Raw genomic sequence first — 24,509 nt, forward strand, 5'->3', positions numbered from 1 at the left:
TTTGGAATTCCTTGCTATAGAGAGCTGTGGAGGCAAAGATCTTGTGTATATTTAAGACTGAAGTAGATGGATTTTTGATCAGTAAGGCAAACAGGGAAAGGGCAGAAAAGTGAATGTGAAGAATGTCTGATCAGTCATGATCCTATTGAATGGTGGAGCGGGCTCGAATGGACTGAACAGCCTACTTCATGTTTCTTATGGTCTTTGAGCGTATGCAGTTTCTCCCTATCCACCCAGCCCCCTCATAATTTTGAATATCTCTATCAAATCTATCGAACCTCTCCAATCTATACTCATAAATGAAGTTTCTCATCCCTGGGACCAATCTTGTAAACCTGAACTGCACTCCTCCACTGCATTCACATCCTTCCTATGGTGTGGTGCCCAGAGCTATACACAATATTCCAGCTGAGATTTAACTAGTGTCTTGTATAAGTTTAGCTTAACCTCCTTGCTCTTGTATTCTATGCCCCTATTAAAGTTCAGAATACTATGTACTTATCCTGCCACCTTCAATGATCTTTGCAATATGCACCCATGTCCCTCTGCTTCTGCACCCCTTTAAGAATTCTACTCGTTTTGTATTGTTTCTCCACGTTCTTCCAATTAAAATGCATCACTCACACTCCTCCAAATTGAACTTCATCTGCTCTCTCCACCAACTTTTTTATATCCAATTGAAGTTATACACTGTCCTCTTCGCAGTTTACAATCCTTCCAAGTTTTGTGTCATTGCAAACTTTGAAATTGTCCCTGCACACCAAGATCCAGATGATTAATAATATCCGGGAAAGCAAGGGTCCTAATATGGGCGCCTGGCAAACACCACTGAAAAGATTCCTCCGAAAAGTATCCACTGACCGCTTTGCTTTCTATTATTCAGCCAATTTTGTATCCATGTTGCTACTGTCTCTTTTATTCCATGAGCAATAACTTTTCTCACAAGTCTGTTGTATGGTGCTTTCTCAAATGCTTTCTGAAAATACATGTACACATCAAAAATATTATCCTTATCTAACCTTTCTGTTACCACAAAACCTTTTTTGAGCAAGACCAAAACATTTGCAATTCTCCAGCCCTCTGGCATCTTCCCTGAGTCTGGGAAGACTGGAAGATTATGGCCAGCATCCCTGCAACTTCCATTCTCACTCCTTTGTTAGAGAATATAAAGACTGACAAATCCCCAGGGCCTGATGGAATCTATCCAAGGCTGCTCAGGGAGACGAGAGATGAAATCGCTGGGCCTCTGACGCAAATCTTTGTCTCGTCACTGGACGCAGGTGAGGTCCCAGAGGATTGGAGGAGAGCTAATGTGGTCCCGTTATTTAAGAAGGGTAGGAAGGATAACCCGCGTAATTATAGGCCGGTGAGCTTGACGTCCGTGGTGGGGAAGTTGTTGGAGAGGATTCTTAGAGATAGGATGTATGCGCATTTAGAAAGGAATAAACTCATTAACGATAGTCAGCATGGTTTTGTGAGAGGGAGGTCATGCCTCACTAACCTGGTGGAGTTTTTTGAAGAAGTGACCAGAATGGTTGATGAGGGAAGGGCCGTGGATGTCGTCTATATGGACTTTAGAAAGCGTTTGACAAAGTCCCTCATGATAGGCTGGTGAAAAAGGTAGGATCTCATGGGATAAAGGGGGAGGTGGCTAGATGGGTGGAGAACTGGCTTGGTCACAGCAGAGGGTGGTAGTGGAAGGGTCTTTTTCCGGCTGGAGGCCTGTGACTAGTGGTGTTCCGCAGGGCTCAGTATTGGGACCTCTGCTGTTTGTGATTTATATAAACGATCTGGAAGAAGGTGTAACTGGGGTGATCAGTAAGTTTGCGGACGACACAAAATTGGCAGGACTTGCAGATAGTGAGGAGCATTGTCAGAAGCTACAGAAGGATATAGATAGGCTGGAAATTTGGGCAAAGAAATGGCAGATGGAGTTCAATCCTGATAAATGCGAAGTGATGCATTTTGGTAGAAATAATGTAGGGAGGGGCTATACGATAAATGGCAGAACCATAAAGGGTGTAGATACGCAGAGGGACCTGGGTGTGCAAGTCCACAGATCCTTGAAGGTGACGTCACAGGTGGTGAAGAAGGCATATGGCATGCTTGCCTTTATAGGACGGGGCATAGAGTATAAAAGTTGGGGTCTGATGTTGCAGATGTATAGAACGTAGGTTCCGCCGCATGTGGAATACTGCGTCCAGTACTGGTCGCCACACTACCAGAAGGACGTGGAGGCTTTGGAGAGAGTACAGAGGAGGTTTACCAGGATGTTGCCTGGTATGGAGGGGCTTAGTTATGAGGAGAGATTGGGTAAACTGGGGTTGTTCTCCCTGGAAAGACGGAGGATGAGGGGAGACGTGAAAGAGGTGTATAAAATTATGAAAGGCATAGATAGGGTGAACGGTGGGAAGCTTTTCCCCAGGTCGGTGGTGACGTTCACGAGGGGTCATAGGTTCAAGGTGAAGCGGGGGAGGTTTAACAGATATCAGAAGGACATATTTTACACAGAGGGTGGTGGGGGCCTGGAATGCGCTGCCAGGCAAGGTGGTGGAGGCGGTCACACTGGGAACGTTTAAGACTTATCTAGATAGCCATATGAACGGAGTGGGAATGGAGGGATACAAAAGAATGGTCTGGTTTGGACCAGGGAACGGCACGGGCTTGGAGGGCCGAAGGGCCTGTTCCTGTGCTGTTTTGTTCTTTGTTCCTTTCAATATCCTTGGATGCATCTCATGCAGTCTTGGTGCCTTGTCAACTTTCTGTACCAACAGTCTATTCAACACTTATTGTTTGCCAATTTTGATGTATTTCTAGGGGCAGAGTTTCTCTCGTCTGTTAACATGTCCTGCATAGTATCTGCCTCCTTTATAAAAGACAAGTGCAAAGTATTCATTTAATACCTCAGCCCAGCCCCGATGTATACATTCCCTTTCAGTTCGCTAATCGGCCCTCCTCCTTTTACCACCTTTTTATATGCCTATTAAAGACTTTTGATATCTATTTGGTTTTGCTCATAGTCCCTCTTTTCTTCTCTAATGTTCTTTTAGGGGGCTTTAGAAAAGTCAGGCAGCATGGTTGGTGCAGGTTTGGAGGCCGAAGGGCCTGTTCCTGTGCTGTAATTTTCTTTTTTCTTTTTCACCTCTCCTCTGAACCCTCTGTATTCCTCTTGGTCCTCGACCATGTTTTCCACCTGGCACTTGTGACAAGTGCACTTTTCCTTCCTATCTTAATTTCAATCTGTTTTCATCCAAGGCCTATTTATTTGCTTTTCCTAAGGGAATATACCTTGACTGTGTCCAGACCATTTCTTTTTTGAAGGTAGCCCATTATTCACCTGCAGTTGTCCTGCCAACCTTTCGTTCCTGTTGAACCAGCTCAGCTTGGTTCTTGCCCCATTGAAGTCAGCTTTTCCCCCAGTTAATTATTTTTACTCTGGATTGTCTATTATTCTCTTCTACCATCATCTTTTATGATACAGTAATCATTGTCTCCTAAATGTTCCCCCACTGACACTTGATCTACCTGGCCCATCTTATTTTGATGAACCAGATTGTTGGACTGGACATATACTGCCATAGAAAATTTTCCTGAACACATTCTAGGAACTTTGGTTCCTCTCTGCCCTTTACACTACCACTGTCTCAGTCTACATTTGGATAATTAAAGTCTGCCATTATAAATACTCTAGTAGTTAGCACCTCTGCATAATTTCCCTTCATATTTGTTATTCTATGTCCTCACTAGTCTACATAGACTACACTGAGCAATGTAATTACACCCTTTCTGTTCCTTATCTCTAGCAAATTTATCATGTCCTTGAACTCTCATGGACATCCTGTCGCTCTAGCACTGCCATGCTCTCCTTAACAAGTGCCACCATCCCATCTCCTTTACTTTATTTATTATCTTTTCTGAACACCTACTCAGGAATGCTTGAGACCCAATCCTGCCCTTCCTTGAGCCAGGTTTCTGTTATCTCTGCAGCAACATATTTCCACAATGCAATCTGTGCCTGTATCTCCCCAATCTTATTTGCTATACTTTATGATTCACATAACATGCACAATAACCCTGATTTGGACATCATTACTTTCTTTATATAATCATTGAAGCTCTACTCTTTTATTCATAAAAATTATAAAGAACTAGGAGCAGGAGTAGGCCATTTATCTCCTTGAGCCTGCTCTACTATTAACACCATCATAGATTATTACTGACTTCCTCATATATGTGATTTTCTATTGCATTTTAAATATTTGAGGTCATTTTGATTGTTTCATGGAGACATTGTAGTCCTTGTAATTTTGTAGAAATTCACTCTTTAAAATTTTAATTTAATTCTTAATTTGTTTAAATTGAGATTAATTTCCAGCCAGTTGTGTTGAAATGTATAAAGTACTCTGTGTAAATAAATTGAATACCTGATTGTCACTGCTTGACATATGTTGGTTTCTCAGTAGTTTTGATAACAGGTCATCAACTTGAAACATTTAAGTTGGCTTCTTTATTCACAGGCACTGCCCAATCTGTTGTATTTACATGATTTTATTTTAATTTTAGATTCTCAGTAGTCTGAAAGACAACTTCCGTGTGACATTCATCAGTGCTTCCCACACTGATCTCATCTTAATGCTTGGAAATTGATGCGATCACAGAGTGGGCCCAAATGGTTTTGTCCACAAATAGTTTCAAACATTCTGGTGGGATTTTAAAGCTAAAAATTGCGCACTTGTGTAATAAAACTTCAGTGCCAATGCCAGGACTGATCCACCATTTGTTAGTGCATACTCTGCATCCAAGGAGGCCCCCAATTAGCCAATTGGAATGTTGCACTGGAAGGCCAATTAGAATAACTATTGAGGACAGTAAGTCATGGGGGGGGGGGGGGGGGGCGGGTGGATCCTATTTTGGGCAGGGTCTGCACTCTACAGTCATTGCTGCCTTGGAGCTTGCAACCCCAAATGATGGGCCCACTAAGCTTTAGGAAACCCCATTGTACATCTTTGTGCACTATTATTCCCTTAACAAAGGGTTTTGTGTTGTGTGAAGGATGAGTAAACATGTCACATTCTGAGAGGGTGCCAAGGCACTTTATGAGAGCAGTACCAAGGACCTTTTCAATGATCTTGAGGATCTGAATTGAAGAGTAGAGCTATAGTGCTGAAATATTGTGCTCCAGAACTTGCCATGCCTCCAGCCAGGCTGGATTTTCCAAATGGAAAATCATTCCAGGTCCTATCCACAAAAAGTAGAACAGATCCAATTACTGCCCCAACGGTATTCTCTGAATTAGAACCAAGAACAAAAAAGTACAGCACAGGAACAGGCCCATTCTGCCCTCCAAGCCTGGGCCGATCATGATGCCCTAACTAAACCAAAAAAAAACCTTCTGCCTTTACTTGGACCATATGAGCAAAGTAATGGCATTTACTCACCAATGGTGCTCAGTTTGAATTTTGCCAGGATCACTTGGCTTCAGACCTCTCTACAGTTTTTTTAAACTCCAGAATTATTTAATTAATTGAAATGAAGTTTATTATATGCCATGGTGGGATTTGAACTCTCATCTCCTATTAGCCCTGGTTCTAGATGACTCGTAATATTACTAGTAGGGCATTTACTCACCAATGGTGCTCAGTTTGAATTTTGCCAGGATCACTTGGCTTCAGACCTCTCTACAGTTTTTTTAAACTCCAGAATTATTTAATTAATTGAAATGAAGTTTATTATATGCCATGGTGGGATTTGAACTCTCATCTCCTATTAGCCCTGGTTCTAGATGACTCGTAATATTACTAGTACCGTAACCACTCACTATTCCACCGTACCGAATTACTTGTCATACAATTCCAAAGATAATTTGCCTTTTTATACTAGTATATTTGTTCTTTTTTCCAGTGATGGCAGCAGCCTCCATTGCCAACATTGTGAAAAGCTCCTTGGGACCAGTTGGTCTGGATAAAATGTTGGTGGATGATATTGGTGTAAGTAAAATTTGTCACTGTAGATTTTTGTCACCAAAGTTTTCCTCTACTGGAATGTTGGTATGCTGTTCCTTGGGTATCGGGTGCCCTCTGTTTTGTTCAGTCATTGCATGGGTTAAAGTGAATTTGAGCAATGTAATGCACCAATTCAGCTGAAGGACAGATCTGGTCTAATGCAGATACAGCACAGAAACATGCCCTTTGGACCAGCATATCTATGCTGACCATCAAATACCAATCTACATTAACCCCATTTACTGGCACTTGGTCTATAGCGTGCTATGATGGGGTGATTGAAGGGCTTGTTTAAGTGCTGCTTGCACATCGCGAGAGTACTTGCCTCCACCACCCTCTGAGGTAGCACTTTCAATATATCCACCATCCTCTGGGTGAAAACATTTTTCCTCTGATCCCCCCTAAACCACTTCCTCGCCTTGGACACCTCTGTCATGGAGAAGAAATTCATTATGATCTACCCAATCTATGCCCCTCATTATTTTGTATACCTCTCGGATCCTCCTCTGCTCTAGCGAACACCAATCCAGTCTCTCCTCATAGCTGAAACTTTCCATCCCAGACAACATCCTGATGAATCGCCTCTGCACCCTCTCCAGTGCAGTCATGTCCTTCCAGCAATGTAGTGACCAGAACTACACACTTTATTCCATCTCTGGCCTAACCAATGCTATATAGAGTTGTACCAAGACCTCCGTGCTCCTATATTCTACTATTGACTAATGGGGCAGGTATTCTGTATGCCTTCTTCACCACTCCACCTATCTGTGCTGCCACCTTCAGAATTCTTTGTTCCTCAATACTCCCTAGGGACCTACCGTTCATTGTGTATTTCCTACCCTTATTAGATTTCCCAAAATACATCACCTCACTTATCAGGATCAAATTCCATCTGCCGTTGCTCTGTCAAATTTACCAGCTGATCAATATCAGTCTGTAGCCTAAGACTGTCTTCACAATAAACACCAGTTTTCATGTCATTTGCAAACTTGCTAAGTATACCTTCTACATTCACATCCAAGTTATTAATGTATATAATGAACAGCAAGGCTCCCAGCACCGATCCAAATGGCACCCTGCTGGTCACAAGCTTCCAATCACAAAACCAATCTCCACTCTCCACAAGCCAACTTTGGATCCAATTTAATAGAATCCCCACAGCACACCATGTGGCCCATCGGGCCTGCACTGATGACAATCCCACCCAGGCCCTACCCCTTTCCCCACGTATTTGTTCTGCTAATCCCCCTGACACTAAGGGACAATTGAGCATAGCCAATCAATCTAACCTGCACATCTTTTGGAGTGTGGGAGAAAACCAGAGTACCAGGGGAAACCCGTGCAGACACTGGGGGAATGTACAAACTCCACAGTTACCCGAAGCTGGAACTAAACCTAGGTTCCTGGTACTGAGGCAGCAGTGCTAACCACTGTGCTGCCCACTTGGATCCCACAGGGCCTAACCTTTTAGACCTATCTTCTATGTGGGTCTTTGTCAAAGGTCTTACTGAAATCCATGTAAACCATATCAACTGCGCGATCATCATCTATATATTTAGTTGTCTTTTCAAAAAACTAAATTAGTTAGACAGGATCATCCATCAACAAATCCGTGCTGACTATCCCTGATCAATCCTTGCCTTTCCAAGTGTTGATTAATCCTGTCCCTCAGATTTCATTGTTCATTTCAGCAAGCCAGACTTTGCCCTAATGCTGTTTGATCCCATGTCCCCATTAATTTTATTTTTTTAAACCTTAAGTTCTGCTGAAAGACCTGTCCTGTGGCTATGATATTTGCAGAACACCCCCACAAATTGTTGTTCTGGCTACCATTTTCCTTGTTCTATCCAGTTTAATGTTGATTTAATCAGATTGGAGGGTAGCTAATGTAAGCCCACTATTCAAAAAGGGAGGTAGAGAAATGGAGAACTGTAGACCAGTGAGCCTAACATCATCACTGGGAAAGTTGCTGGAGTCTGTTATCAAGGACTTCATAGCTCAGCATTTGGAAAGCAGTGTATAATCAAACAAAGTCAACTTGGATTTACAAAAGGTAATCTATTGGAATTCTTTGGGGATGTAACTAGTAGAGTTGACCAAGGAGAATCGGTGGATGTGGTGGTTTTAGGCTTTTGACAAGGTCTCACATAACAGTCTGCTATGTAAAGTTAAAGTGCATGAGATTGCGGGTAGTGTCTTGAGATGGATAGAAAGCTGGTTGGCAGATAAGCAAAGAGTTGGTATAAATGGGTCTTTTTCTCATTGGCAGGCAGTGACTAGTGGGGTACCACAGGGATCTGTGCAAGGACCCCAACTGTACACATACATTTGGTGTTCTCCTCCAAATCATTAATATATTATCCCCAGGTGTGCAGATGATACAAAGTTGTGGGGAGGATGCAGAGATGCTTCAGCATGATTTGGACAGGCTGAGTGAGCAGGCATATGCATGGCAGATACAGTATAATGTGGATAAATGTGAGGTTATCCATTTTGGTAGGAATAATAGGAAGGTGGATTATTATTTGGCTGTAAATTGAGAGAGAGGTGGATACTCAGTGCGACCGTGGCCGTAAAGAAGGCAAATGGTCTGTTGGTCTTCATAGCAAGAGGATTTGAGTATAGGAATAGGGATATTTTACTGCAATTGGGCATTGGTGAGACCATATCTGGAGTATTGTGTGCAGTTTTGGTGTCAGCTGAGGAAGGATATCCTTGCTATAGAGGCAGTGCAGCGAAGAATTACCAGGCTGATTCCTGGGATGGCAGGTCTGTCATATGAGGAGCAACAAAGTTGGTTAGGTTTGTATTATTTGGAGTTTAGACGAGTGAGAGGGGATCTCATAGAAATTTATATAATTATAACAGGAGTAGACAGGTTAGATTAAGAGAGAATGTTCCCGATGGTGGGGGATTCCAGAACTGGCGGTCATAGTTTGAGGATAAGGGGCAAACCTTTCAAGACTGAGGAGAAATTTCTTCACCTAGAGAGTGGTGAATCTGTGGAATTCACTGCCACAGAAAGTAGTTGAGGCCGAAACATTGTATGATTTCAAGAAGAAATTAGTTATAGCTCTTGGGGCTAAAGGGATATGGGGGAAAGGCGGGACCAAGATATTTGATCAAAATGAATGGTGGAGCAGGCGTCAAGGGCCAAATGGTCGACTCCTGCTCCCATTTTCTACGTTTCTATGTAACTCACTGAACATTTGGGCCAGACTGTGTGTTGTTGCATTACATTTTAGCTTGTGTTCTGTTCCCAGTTTACTTTGCAAAATCTGAACCACGTTAACAAAGATTACAGATTTTGCTCAGTCTACAAAACCACATTAGTGGTTCGAAAACCATAGGTGTCAGTTTCCCGGTTTGGAAATATAGCAGTCAGCTAAAACTACTTTTGCCTGAAATGCCTTTTCCATTGAGAAGTTTCCATGATTGCAGTAGAAAATGGTCATGCTGGTGTAGCACCAATAAGATTATTGGGTAGAAGGAAATAAGGTTCCCCATGGTAGGCTCATGAAGAAAGTAAGGAGGTGTGGGATAGAGGGAAATTTGGCCGATTGGATAAGGAACTGGCTATCTCATAGAAGTGATGTGGAGATGCCGGCGTTGGACTGGGGTGAACACAGTAAGAAGTCTCACAACACCAGGTTAAAGTCCAACAGGTTTATTTGGTAGCAAATACCTTAAGCTTTCGGAGCACTGCTCCTTCGTCAGATGGAGTGGAAATGTGCTCACAAACAGTGCAAACAGACACAAAATCAAGTTGCAGAATACTGATTAGAATGCGAATCCTACAGCCAGCCAGGTCTTAAAGGTACAGACAATGTGGGTGGAGGGAACATTAAACATAAAGTCGTTTATTGGACCATGACTTTCAGATAAAGCTCGGCACAACATCGTGGGCCGAAGGGCCTGTTCTGTGCTGTACTGTTCTATGTTCTATAGGTTAAAGAGATGTGTATTGTCTCCAGACAGAACAGCTAATGAGATTCTGAAGCCCAGGAGGCAAGCTGTGGGGGCTACTGATAATGTGACATAAATCCAACATCCTGGTTTAGGCCGTCCTCATGTGTGCGGAACTTGGCTATCAGTTTCTGCTCAGCGACTCTGCGCTGTCGTGTGTCGTAAAGGCTGCCTTGGAGAACGCTTACCTGAAGATCCAAGGCTGAATGCCCGTGACTGCTGAAGTGCTCCCCCACAGGAAGAGAACAGTCTTGTCTGGTGATTGTCGAGCGGTGTTCATTCATCCGTTGTCGTAGCGTCTGCATGGTTTCCCCAATGTACCATGCCTCGGGACATCCTTTCCTGCAGCGTATCAGGTAGACAATGTTGGCCGAGTTGCAAGAGTAGGTACCGTGTACCTGGTAGACGGTGTTCTCACGTGAGATGATGGCATCCGTGTCGATGATCCGGCACGTCTTGCAGAGGCTGCTGTGGCAGGGTTGTGTGGTGTCGTGGTCACTGTTCTCCTGAAGGCTGGATAGTTTGCTGCGGACAATGGTCTGTTTGAGGTTGCGCGGTTGTTTGAAGGCAAGAAGTGGGGGTGTGGGGATGGCCTTGGCGAGATGTTCGTCTTCATCAATGACATGTTGAAGGCTCCGGAGGAGATGCCGTAGCTTCTTCGCCACAGCGAAAAACCGCACCGACCTCCCCAGAAGACAAACACGGGACACGGGTGGACAGAGTACCCTTCGTTGTCCAGTACTTCCCTGGAGCGGAGAAGCTATGGCATCTCCTCCAGAGCCTTCAACGTGTCATTGATGAAGACGAACATCTCGCCAAGGCCATCCCCACACCCCCACTTCTTGCCTTCAAACAACCACGCAACCTCAAACAGACCATTGTCTGCAGCAAACTACCCAGCCTTCAGGAGAACAGTGACCACGACACCACACAACCCTGCCACAGCAACCTCTGCAAGACGTGCTGGATCATCGACACGGATGCCATCATCTCACGTGAGAACACCATCTACCAGGTACACGGTCCCTACTCTTGCAACTCGGCCAACGTTGTCTACCTGATACGCTGCAAGAAAGGATGTCCCGAGGCATGGTACATTGGGGAAACCATGCAGACGCTACGACAACGGATGAATGAACACCGCTCGACAATCACCAGGCAAGACTGTTCTCTTCCTGTGGGGGAGCACTTCAGCAGTCACGGGCATTCAGCCTTGGATCTTCAGGTAAGCGTTCTCCAAGGCGGTCTTCACGACCCACGACAGCACAGAGTCGCTGAGCAGAAACTGATAGCCAAGTTCCGCACACATGAGGGCGGCCTAAAGCGGGATGTTGGATTTATGTCACATTATCAGCAACCCCCTCAGCTTGCCTCCTGGGCTTGCAGAATCTCACTAGCTGTTCTGTCTGGAGACAATACACATCTCTTTAACCTGTGTTTAAAATGCTCCCTCCACCCACGTTGTCTGTACCTTTAAGACCTGGCTGGCTGTAGGATTCGCATTCTAATCAGTATTCTGCAACTTGATTTTGTGTCTGTTTGAGAGCACATTTCCACTCCATCTGACGAAGGAGCAGTGCTCCGAAAGCTTAAGGTATTTGCTACCAAATAAACCTGTTGGACTTTAACCTGGTGTTGTGAGACTTCTTACTATCTCATAGAAAACAAAGAACAATACAGCACAGGAACAGGCCCTTCGGCCCTCCAGGCCCGCGCCGCTCCCTGGTCCAAACTAAACCATTCTTTTGTATCCCTCCATTCCCACTCCGTTAATATGGCTGTCTAGATAAGTCTTAAACGTTCCCAGTGTGTCCGCCTCCACCATCTTGCCTGGCAGCGCATTCCAGGCCCCCACCACCCTCTGTGTAAAATATGTCCTTCTGATATCTGTGTTAAACCTCTCCCCCCCCCCCCTTCACCTTGAACCTATGACCCCTCGTGAACGTCACCACCGACCTGGGGAAAAGCTTCCCACCGTTCACCCTATCTAGGCCTTTCATAATTTTATACACCTCTATTAAGTCTCCCCTCATAAGAACATAAGAAATAGGAGCAGGAGTAGGCCATCTAGCCCCTCGAGCCTGCCCCGCCATTCAATAAGATCATGGCTGATCTGACGTGGATCAGTACCACTTACCCGCCTGATCCCCATAACCCTTAATTCCCTTACCGCTCAGGAATCCATCCATCCGCGCTTTAAACATATTCAGCGAGGTAGCCTCCACCACCTCAGTGGGCAGAGAATTCCAGAGATTCACCACCCTCTGGGAGAAGAAGTTCCTCCTCAACTCTGTCTTAAACCGACCCCCCTTTATTTTGAGGCTGTGTCCTCTAGTTTTAACTTCCTTACTAAGTGGAAAGAATCTCTCCACCTCCACCCTATCCAGCCCCCGCATTATCTTATAAGTCTCCATAAGATCCCCCCTCATCCTTCTAAACTCCAACGAGTACAAACCCAATCTCCTCAGCCTCTCCTCATAATCCAAACCCCTCATCTCCGGTATCAACCTGGTGAACCTTCTCTGCACTCCCTCCAATGCCAATATATCCTTCCTCATATAAGGGGACCAATACTGCACACAGTATTCCAGCTGCGGCCTCACCAATGCCCTGTACAGGTGCATCAAGACATCCCTGCTTTTATATTCTATCCCCCTCGCAATATAGGCCAACATCCCATTTGCCTTCTTGATCACCTGTTGTACCTGCAGACTGGGCTTTTGCGTCTCATGCACAAGGACCCCCAGGTCCCTTTGCACGGTAGCATGTTTTAATTTGTTTCCATTGAGATAGTAATCCCATTTGTTATTATTTCCTCCAAAGTGTATAACCTCGCATTTCTCAACGTTATACTCCATTTGCCATATCCTCGCCCACTCACTCAGCCTGTCCAAATCTCTCTGCAGATCTTCTCCGTCCTCCACACGATTCACTTTTCCACTTATCTTTGTGTCGTCTGCAAACTTCGTTACCCTACACTCCGTCCCCTCCTCCAGATCATCTATATAAATGGTAAACCGTTGCGGCCCGAGTACCGATCCCTGCGGCACGCCACTAGTTACCTTCCTCCAACCAGAAAAACACCCATTTATTCCGACTCTTTGCTTCCTGTCGGATAGCCAGTCCCCAATCCACTTTAACACACTACCCCCAACTCCGTGTGCCCTAATCTTCTTCAGCAGCCTTTTATGGGGCACCTTATCAAACGCCTTTTGGAAATCCAAAAACACTGCATCCACCGGTTCTCCTCCATCAACCGCCCTCGTCACATCTTCATAAAAATCCAACATGTTCGTCAAGCACGACTTTCCCCTCATGAATCCATGCTGCGTCTGATTGATCGAACCATTTCTATCCAGATGCCCTGCTATCTCCTCTTTTATAATGGATTCCAGCATTTTCCCTACTACAGACGTTAAGCTGACCGGCCTATAGTTACCCGCCTTTTGTCTCCTTCCTTTTTTAAACAGCGGCGTAACATTAGCCGTTTTCCAATCAACCGGCACTACCCCAGAATGCAACGAGTTTTGATAAATAATCACTAACGCATCCACTATTACCTCTGACATTTCTTTCAATACCCTGGGATGCATTCCATCCGGACCCGGGGACTTGTCCACCTTCAGTCCCATTAGTCTACCCAGCACTGCCTCTCTGGTAACATTAATTGTATTAAGTATTTCTCCTGCTGCCAACCCTCTATCGTTAATATTTGGCAAACTATTTGTGTCCTCCACCGTGAAGACCGACACAAAAAACTTATTTAAAGACTTAGCCATATCCTCATTTCCCACTATTATCTCCCCCCTCTCGTCCTCCAAGGGTCCAACATTCACTCTAGCCACTCTATTTCTTTTTATATATTTATAAAAACTTTTACTATCATTTTTTATATTAATTGCTAGCCTAGCTTCATAGTCTATCCTTCCTTTCTTTATCGCTTTCTTAGTCTCTCTTTGTTGTTTCTTAAATTTTTCCCAATCACTTGTTTCTCCACTATTTTTGGCCACTCTGTACGCAGCTGTTTTTATTTTAATACTCTCCTTTATTTCCTTCGTTATCCACGGCTGGTTCTCCCTTTTCTTACAATCCTTGTTTTTTGCTGGAATATATTTTTGCTGAGAACTGAAAAGGATCTCCTTAAAAATCCTCCACTGTTCCTCAGCTATCCTACCTGCCAGCCTGCTCTCCCAGTCTACCTTAGCCAATTCATCCCTCATCCTATCATATTTCCCTCTGTTCAAACAGAGGACACTGGTTTGAGACCAAACCTTCTCCTCTTCCATCTGAATCAGAAATTCGACCATATTGTGGTCACTAGACCCAAGAGGGCCCTTCACAATAAGATCCTTAATTCTACCTACCTCCTTACACAATACCAGATCCAAAATAACTCGTTCCCTCGTCGGTTCCGTAACATGCTGTTCAAGGAAACTATCCCGACAGCATTCTAAGAACTCTTCCTCCATTCCACCCTTACCGACTTGAGTCTGCCAGTCAATGTGCATGTTGAAGTCCCCCATGATTATTGCCGTTCCGTTTTTACACGCATCCCTTATCTGCTTGTTTATAGCCCTCCCTACCTCAACATTATTATTTGGGGGCCTATATACCACACCTACTAGTGTCTTTCTCCCTCTACTATTCCTCATCTCTACCCATAATGATTCCACGTTTTGTTCCTCAGAGCCTATGTCATCCCTCAGTACTACCCTGATATTATCTCTTATTAATAGCGCGACCCCACCACCTTTTCCTTCCTGTCTATTCTTCCTAAACGCCTGATACCCCTGGATATTCATCTCCCAGTCCTGGTCACCTTTCAGCCACGTTTCTGTAATGGCCACTAGATTGTACCCACTTGTGCTGATTTGCACCATCAACTCATTCACCTTGTTCCGAATGCTTCGTGCATTCAGGCAAAGTGTCCTTATTCCAGCTTTTATCTGAACCCGCTTTGATGAGTCGCGAACACCCTCTCCCTCTACTCCCTTATCTAAATTACCGCCTTCATTCACTTGCACCCTCTCCTCTACCATTAATTTTGTAATTCCCCTTACCCCTGCATCCTCCCCCCCATCAATTAGTTCCTTGATCCTAGTCAACTCTTCTAGCTCCCCTCCCCCCATCCGTCTTTCCAGGGAGAACAACCCCAGTTTACCCATTCTCTCCTCATTACCAGGCAACATCCTGGTAAACCTCCTCTGTACGCTCTCCAAAGCCTCCACGTCCTTCTGGTAGTGTGGCGACCAGAACTGGACGCAGTATTCCAAATGCGGCCGAACCAACGTTCTATACATCTGCAACATCAGACCCCAACTTTTATACTCCATGCCCCGTCCTATAAAGGCAAGCATACCATATGCCTTCTTCACCACCTTCTCCACCTGTGACGTCACCTTCAAGGATCTGTGGACTTGCACACCCAGGTCCCTCTGCGTATCTACACCCTTTATGGTTCTGCCATTTATCGTATAGCTCCTCCCTACATTATTTCTACCAAAATGCATCACTTCGCATTTATCAGGATTGAACTCCATCTGCCATTTCTTTGCCCAAATTTCCAGCCTATCTATATCCTTCTGTAGCTTCTGACAATGCTCCTCACTATCTGCAAGTCCTGCCAATTTTGTGTCGTCCGCAAACTTACTGATCACCCCAGTTACACCTTCTTCCAGATCATTTATATAAATCACAAACAGCAGAGGTCCCAATACAGAGCCCTGCGGAACACCACTAGTCACAGGCCTCCAGCTGGAAAAAGACCCTTCCACTACCACCCTCTGCTGTGACCAAGCCAGTTCTCCACCCATCTAGCCACCTCCCCCTTTATCCCATGAGATCCAACCTTTTTCACCAGCCTACCATGAGGGACCTTGTCAAACGCTTTACTAAAGTCCATATAGACGACATCCACGGCCCTTCCCTCGTCAACCATTCTGGTCACTTCTTCAAAAAATTCCTCCAGGTTAGTGAGGCATGACCTCCCTCTCACAAAACCATGCTGACTATCGTTAATGAGTTTATTCCTTTCTAAATGCGCATACATCCTATCTCTAAGAATCTTCTCCAACAACTTCCCCACCACGGACGTCAAGCTCACCGGCCTATAATTACCCGGGTTATCCTTCCTACCCTTCCTAAATAACGGGACCACATTAGCTATCCTCCAATCCTCTGGGACCTCACCTGCGTCCAGTGACGAGACAAAGATTTGCGTCAGAGGCCCAGCGATTTCATCTCTCGTCTCCCTGAGCAGCCTTGGATAGATTCCATCAGGCCCTGGGGATTTGTCAGTCTTTCTATTCTCTAACAAACCTAACACTTCCTCCCTTGTAATGGAGATTTTCTCCAACGGTTCAACACTCCCCTCCGAGACACTCCCAGTCAACACATCCCTCTCCTTTGTGAATACCGACGCAAAGTATTCATTTAGGATCTCCCCTACTTCTTTGGGCTCCAAGCATAATTCCCCACTTTTGTCCCTGAGAGGTCTGATTTTTTTTCCCTGACAACCCTTTTGTTCCTAACGTATGAATAAAATGCCTTGGGATTCTCCTTAATCCTGTCTGCCAAGGACATTTCGTGACCCCTTTTTGCCCTTCTAATTCCCCGTTTGAGTTCTTTCCTACTTACTTTGTACTCCTCCAGAGCTCCCTCCGTTTTTAGCTGCCTGGACCTAACATACGCCTCTCTTTTCTTTTTGACCAGTCCCTCAATTTCCCTGGTTATCCACGGTTCTCGAATCCTACCCTTCCTATCTTTTTTTACAGGCACATGCCTGTCCTGTAGCCCTAACAACTGTTCCTTAAAAGACTCCCACATGCCAGATGTGGATTTACCCTCAAACAGCCTCTCCCAATCAAGAGCTGCCAATTTCTGCCTAACCCCACTAAAGTTAGCCTTCCCCCAATCCAACACCTTACCCTTGGGACACCACTCATCCTTTTCCATCACTATCCTAAAGCTAACAGAATTGTGGTCACTATTTGCCACATGTTCCCCTACCGAAACTTTGAAGACCTGACCGGGCTCATTCCCCAGTACGAGGTCCAGTATAGCCCCCTCTCTAGTCGGGCTATCTACATATTGTTCCAAAGAACCCTCCTGTACGCATTTTACAAATTCCTCCCCATTCAAGAGTCCCTGCTCTCAGCGATTTCCAGTCTATACCAGGGAAATTGAAGTCTCCCACTACAACAACCCTATTTTTCCTGCATCTATCCAGTATCTCCTGACATATCCGTTCTTCCACTTCCCTTGGGCTGTTGGGGGGCCTGTAGTACACCCCCAACATAGTGACTGCGCCCTTCCTGTTTCTAAGCTCCACCCAGAGTGACTCGTTACACGACCCCTCTGAATTGTCCTCCCTCTGCACCGCTGTAATATGCTCAGAGGGTGGTGGTGGATGGAAAATTTTCAGACTAGAGACCAGTTACCAGCGGTGTACCACAGGGATCAGTGCTGGGTCCTCTGCTATTTGTGATTTTTATAAATAACTTGGAGGAGGGGGCTGAAGGGTGGGTCAGCAAATTTGCGGATGACACCAAGATTGGTGGAGTAGTGGATGAGGTGGAGGGCTGTTGTAGGCTGCAAAGAGACATTGATAGGATGCAGAGCTGGGCCGAGAAATGGCAGATGGGTGAATGTAGCTGTTACTAGGGGGCATAACTATAAGGTTCATGGTGGGAGATATAGGAGGGATGTCCAAGGTAGGTTCTTTACTCAGAGTGGTTGGAGTGTGGAATGGACTGCCTGCTGTGATAGTGGAGTCAGACACTTTAGGAAATTTCAAGCGGTTATTGCATAGGCACATGGAGCACACCAGAATGATAGGGAGTGGGATAGCTTGATCTTGGTTTTGGACAAAGCTCGGCACAACTTCGAGGGCCGAAGGGCCTGTACTGTGCTGTACTGTTCTATGAAATCTCTACCAGAGATGGATTTTCAGGCGGACTTTCCTGAGCTCGAGTATTTCAAAATAACCACCCCTTGCTGCTGTCCTTTGTAGAATTTAACCAAATCAGTTATCACATGACAAAGATTTTTAAAGCTGCATAGTTCTAAAGGAAGATAAATCCGCATGTAACCACTAAGAATTAGTGCTATCTACAAAAGTTGTGGGGATAAAGGAAATTATTTCAAGCTGTCTTATTTAAAATACTATGACTCTAAAGGATGTGGCAAAATAAAATAAACATCTTAAATGCAACACTTTCCTAAATTATACATATTTCTGGTTTTGTGCAGGATGTTACAATCACGAACGATGGAGCAACAATTCTAAAGCTTCTTGAAGTGGAACATCCAGCTGCCAAGGTGTTGTGTGAGTTAGCTGATCTTCAGGACAAGGAAGTAGGGGACGGTACAACATCAGTTGTAAGTAAATTTGTATCAACTGGCCTTTTTGTTTAAAGAAAGCTTAATGCTACTGTGAATTAACCGGAATAATTTTAAGCATAAATATATATGAATCACATGACAATTTAAATTTTCATTGACCAACAGAATCTTCCATCAATAACCTGTGTTGTGAAGTGCTATGGGTTGAGACCACAGTATTATCACTGCCTATTGACTATAATTAACTCTAAAGATACAGCAGATGGGGGTTAGGAGGAAGGACTGGGTGAGTGGGATCAATAAAAATGCAGCAGATGGCGGTTGGGAGGAAGGATGGGGTGGGTGAGGGAGGGTAATATTTTGAGATCCAAAGACTCGCAACGTAAACAATTGGGTTATACTAAAGTTGTTTTCCTGTATCCTGTTGGCCGCAAGTTAACAATATGCTTCATTAGTCATGAGTACTGTATTTTAGATACAGATCAATTTTTTCTGTTTAAAAATGGAAATGCCAATAGTCATTTTAAATTAAGCAATGTAATTGTATTGGAATTAGTGCATTAAAAATTGGATTCTCAGAATTTAAAATGTGACTTTGCGTAATTTATCATTCAATTAATTTAAATCAATTGTTCAATTGATGGTTGTCTATTTTTAGTTCGCCTTTGGTTTCTCATTGATTTACAATACTCGGTCAATCAAACACATCTGCCAGTTGCGAAAGTGAACATGGGGTGGGAGGACGATTAATACTTTTAACAAATTGAGTGCCTTTGTTTTTAATACAGGTTATTATTGCTGCTGAACTACTAAAGGGCGCGGATGAATTGGTGAAACAGAAAATTCATCCAACCTCCATCATTGGTGGTTATCGTCTTGCCTGCAAGTAAGTTCTGATGAAATATACAATAGGTCAGGTAGATACAATTAATACAATCACTTGAGACTTGTACAGATGTGTTGCAGATTTTAATTTGCACTAATCTCTCTAGCATGAGATACTGGTTGCCTTTGAGAAGTTGAAATTTGTTTGATAGTTAAGATTAGTTGAAATTTGTCAGTGCATTTGTAACATTTTATCGAAAATCAATGGTAAAGAAGCCAATACTGTAATGCAGGACAGAATTACAGGTGACAACAGAAGGTAAATTGGAGTAGTGATTAGGTGAAACCAAGTTTGAAACAAACAAGTGGAAAGAGAAAGTTTACAAACAGTTATATATAATTTAGTCTGGTATAAATGATCTCTTTAATATGTCTGCGCATCATATCGGGCACTTAACATTTTAATGGGCTTGGGTTTTAAAATAAACTTTATTTGAATTTGACAACTTTTGACAAGCATTGGGGAATTGATGTTTTTACTTTCGATGCAGATATTTATTTTGGAGTTATGCAAGATTAGATAAACTACTCTTACATAGGTAGCTTTTTCCTTGTGCCATGTGAAAAATGTTGAAGGATAGTTTGGGGCTATTAATTCTCTTGAGCAGATTATGTATGTCCCTGTCCTTTTCAGAAATTGTTGGGACTGAACTGTAATTACTCAATGTGAATGCTATTACCTATCTTCTATTTGCTACCGTAACATTTTGTGTTGGATAAACACAATTGATGAACACAACTGCTCCAATCAGGGCTATTAGTGAGAGTCTTGGACCTCGTATTTTAAAAGAATGGTGAAATGTTAGTATAGTTTCAGTCTTAATGCTTGTTTTTAAAAACACGCATACCTGAGTTCTTATCTAGGGAATGGTTTTACTGGATATTACTTTCTTATCTATTTGGAATATTGTGAGCAGTTTTGGGCCCTATACCTAAGGAAGGATGTGCTGGCCTTGGAGGAGGGTCCAGAGGAGGTTCACAAGAATGATCCCAGGAATGAAGGGTTTGTCATATGAGGAGCGGTTTAGGAATTATATTCAGTGGAGTTTAGGTGGATGAGGAGGGATATAATTGAAACTTGCAGAATACGGAGAGGTCTAGAGTGGACATGGAGAGAATGTTTCCACTAGTGGGAGAGACTAGAACTCGAGGACATAACCTTAGAGTGAAGGGAGGCTCCTTTAAAACTGAGATGAGGAATTTCTTCAGCCAGAAGGTGGTGAATCTGTGGAACTCATTGCCACGGAGGGCTGTGGAGACCAGGTCATTGAGTGTCTTTAAGACAGAAATAGGTTATTGATCAATAAGGGGGTTAAGGGGAGAAGATAGGAGAATGGGGATGAGAATCATATCAGCCATGATTGAATGGTGGAGCAGACTTGATGGGCCAAATGGCCTAATTCTGTTTCTATACCATATGATGTTGTGGTTAGATTTGATAAATGGTTAATCTTTCCAAGAACCCACATCGTTTGACTAGCCTGACTTTCTTCTTGACTTGCTAGTTATTGCTTGTGGGGAGAAAAACATTGTCATAATAATGTGCTGAATTTGTTTCTGTACAAATAAAATGGCTGTACATAAGTTTGTTTTTTACTTACTCTTTCCTGGAATTGGAAGTTGCTGACTTGACCAGCATTTATTGCCCTTGAGAGAGTGGTGCTGAGGCTGGGTGTTTTACAATGTTGTTGACATACCCTTCATTGTGCTCTCCTCCAAACAGCTAAGCAGTGATTTATTGTCTTTGAGAATTGTTCATTATAAACTTGGGGTGTGCAGAATGTGCATTCTCTGTTCTCTGGGAAATTTGATTGGGTGAGTTTGCTTTAACCATTCTAATAACATGAAGAGGAGAATGGCTATTTTATGATGGTCTAATGTTGAAGATTATATAAAGTTGCTGTAGAATTGATATCACTAAAGCATCTAGAATTGTATGCGTTTATACTTGAGGATGTTCAACATATTTAGGAATGAAAAGTTTGTAATTTAAAATTTGGTAATTTTGAAAAATGTTTTTATTAACAGGGAGGCAGTCCGTTACATCCAGGAGAACCTGACTATTAATATGGATGAACTAGGCAGAGAATGTCTTGTCAATGCTGCCAAAACTTCTATGTCGTCAAAAATAATTGGAGTGTATCTTTCTAACAAAACTGGCTTGAGCATTCTATATATTTCTTTCCTAAAATCTTTGCTGCAGGCTTCCTTCTAACTGAGATTAATATTGTTCAACATTGTGACTTCTCTTGTCCTTCGCTCCAGTGAGCATTCCAAATATGTGCATCTATGAAGGGGCATTTTCACCAGGGCAAGAAGTTGAGCTATGTTTTTAACATTCCCAAGATGTTGATGCGCAGTTACTCTAATGAGTATCAGTTGAGAGTGTCTCGAGATTACATCCCATTTCTGCCCTTGTTTTTTTTTCATGGATAGAATTGAGTGCAATCATGAATGTAATTGCAATACAAACTTTAAAATTTCAGTTTCTTTTAATACTTGCAGTATTATGTCTTGCCGCAAAGCAACAGGTTTAGAATTCTCCAGCTAGCTTGATATGTAATAATCTTTCAGTGAGATGAGCCCATTTCTGTTACAAAGTACGGTTGGGCTTGTGAGCACTGATTAATTTGTTGTTGTTCTGTTTCCACTTGTCTCAAAATGACAGCATTATTTCTTGTGTAATGTTAACCAACAAATTTGATTTTGATGTAGATTATTCAAACCAGCTTAGTTATGTAGGTAGCAATTTTGTTTCTTTGTGGTGTTAGGGACCAAATCAGAAACTCAAGTATATTGTGAAGTTAGTCTAGAACCCAGCTTATTTTAATTTTCGGCATTAGTGTGAGCATAAGATATTTCGCGATTCAATTGACCCACTAGGAAGCTTTTAAATATTATTTAACACAATTAAAATATTACAGAATTAGCATAACCTTTACTAATTGAAAAACTTAAACATTATCAGGTATAATTCTTAACTGCTAGCTATCTCTAGTTCCAATTTAAGCAGTGTCCCTACAGGCGTAAACCCCTCTTCAGAATCAGTTAGCGAAAACACACAGGCTTATGTGGGGTCCTAGGCTTATTGCCTTTTAACAGCTCTCGACCGAGACACCTGCCTTCTGACTTCCAGACAGCAGCATCCAGAAAAAAAAAATCTTCAAACAGCAGAACTTCAGAGAAAGAGACTTATTTTTTGGCAGGTCCCAAATGCCAATCTCCAGAGAGAGAGTCAGAGTTACCGCACTGTAAAGATTCAAATCCGCATCTGGGTGCTTGTTTCTCTCTCTGAGCCTAGCTCCGCCCAGTCACATAGGTTCCCTATCAATCAACTTAATCAAACCATACTCTGAAACCCCAGGGGAATACACTAAAATAACAAAACTGCATTAGCACTTTTAAAACACTTATGGAATCCCTCCAGTGCAGAAGGAGGCTATTTGGTTCATTGAGTCAGCACCAGCTCTGCGACAGAGTATCTTTACCTAGGCCCACTCTGCCCTATACCTGTGACCCCACACATTTATCCTGCTAACCCACACATCTTTGGACAAGAGGCAATTTAGCATGACCAATCCACCTAACCTGCACATCTTTGGACTGTGGGAGGGAACCAGAGCACTCGGAGGAAATCCACGCAGACACGGGATGAAAATGCAACTCCACACACAGTTACTCAAGATCGGAATGGAACCTGGGTCTTTGGCTCTGTGAGGCAGCTGTGCTAAACCAAAATGTCACCCAATATTTGGGATCAGTTATGCTTCTGCATTATCAACACGTGGGCTGCTGGTTATAGACAAAGTGGCACCGGGTGAATACAACTGACTTCTAAACAAAGTACTGCACAAGAAACATGACAGAAATACATTTCTTATACAGTATTGTCACAGTAGGGTTTGAGATGAATACCATTGAATTGTGTAAATGAGTGGAAATTATCCACTGGCATTCCATGCTTGCTTTATGTACATATATGACTGCACCAAGTTAGCACATTGTATGCCACAGTACTTTCTGTTTAATGTAGCACCTTGCAACTGGGTGGAATTGATTTTTTAAAATATGCTTTATTTACGTAACCCGTGATCTAATTTTAAACTTAAACAATGCTTTTGAACCTTGACTTGAATCACAGTGATGCAGACTTCTTTGCCAACATGGTGGTAGATGCTGCTCATGCAGTAAAATTCACAGATGCCAAGGGTCAGGCTCGCTATCCAATCAAGGCTATAAATTTGCTCAAGGCACACGGGCGGAGCCAGAGAGAGAGCCTTTTGGTAAATGGGTATGCGCTTAATTGTACTGTTGGTTCACAAGGTAAATATCAACATTGTATACGTTCTATGTGGTTGAATACATAGAATCCTTACAGTATAGAAGGAGGCCATTCAGTCCATTTGTAGCAACTCTCCGAAAGAACATCCCACCCAAGCCCACCCTATCCCTATTGCCCCATGGATATACCATGGCTAATCCACTTAACTTGTGCATCTTTGGACACTAGGGGGCAATTTAGCATGGTCAATCTACCTAATCTGCACATCTTTGAATTGTGGGAGGAAACCAAAACACCCGGAGGAACACCTGAGAATGTGCAAACTGCACACAGTCACCCAAGGCCAGAATTGAACCCGGTTCCCTGGTGCTGTGAGGCAATAGTGCTCGCCACTGTGCTGCCTGTTATAAACCACTGGAGTGCTTTCAGCAGAATGACACCACAATGCAAGCCTGATAGTTGAAGTGGGCAGGATTTATTCCTCAGCAAATAGCAAAACAAGCAATGTCTTGATTTACTCAGCACAGAGTCTCTACAGATTGCAGCAAGCAGGACTCAGCTGGTTTACTTGACAAACATGCAGAAATGCAGTCTTTATCACATGGAGCATTGTTGCTTACTAATTGTGTGTAAAATAAATTCCATTCACTTACGCAGTGACCTCTAGGTTTGATCTGATGGGGAATTTATCACCAACTCCATTCTGGCTAAGAATAGTGGTGTCACAAATAGTGATGCATAATATGCAGCCAGACTGGAGCTCACTAAAGTTAATGTAAGCAAGAAATGGTAGAAAAATTAATGCCACTAAACAAACTTTGACAACGTGATGGTTTTCATCCCAGGATTTTAACCAAAATAGTTGAGAAAATGGCTGATACTTTCACCACAATCTTCCCAAACCTTCTTGATTCAGGAATTGGCCTTTTATATTGGAAAATTGTACATTTAAAAAAGTAAGAGTGCAGAAGCATGAAATTATGATCTCCTGGTCTTTCCTCTTCTGGAAAAGTTAACAGAAATTTAGAATT

At 43.2% G+C, this 24,509-nt stretch overlaps 1 protein-coding gene across 1 annotated transcript in view; it reads left to right on the forward strand.

The window, feature by feature from the left end:
- tcp1 (t-complex 1) overlaps positions 1 to 24,509 on the forward strand; it is an 80,531-nt gene that overhangs the window by 18,068 nt on the left and 37,954 nt on the right. Inside the window, exons 2-6 of the mRNA XM_078229986.1 lie at positions 5,902 to 5,987; positions 18,219 to 18,347; positions 19,100 to 19,197; positions 21,225 to 21,335; positions 23,338 to 23,519. Coding sequence (XP_078086112.1) covers positions 5,902 to 5,987; positions 18,219 to 18,347; positions 19,100 to 19,197; positions 21,225 to 21,335; positions 23,338 to 23,519 — 606 coding nt within the window. The remainder of the gene's footprint in view (positions 1 to 5,901; positions 5,988 to 18,218; positions 18,348 to 19,099; positions 19,198 to 21,224; positions 21,336 to 23,337; positions 23,520 to 24,509) is intronic.

The sequence above is a fragment of the Mustelus asterias genome, chromosome 15, assembly GCF_964213995.1.
Source record: "Mustelus asterias chromosome 15, sMusAst1.hap1.1, whole genome shotgun sequence".
Classification (NCBI taxonomy): Eukaryota; Metazoa; Chordata; class Chondrichthyes; order Carcharhiniformes; family Triakidae; genus Mustelus; species Mustelus asterias.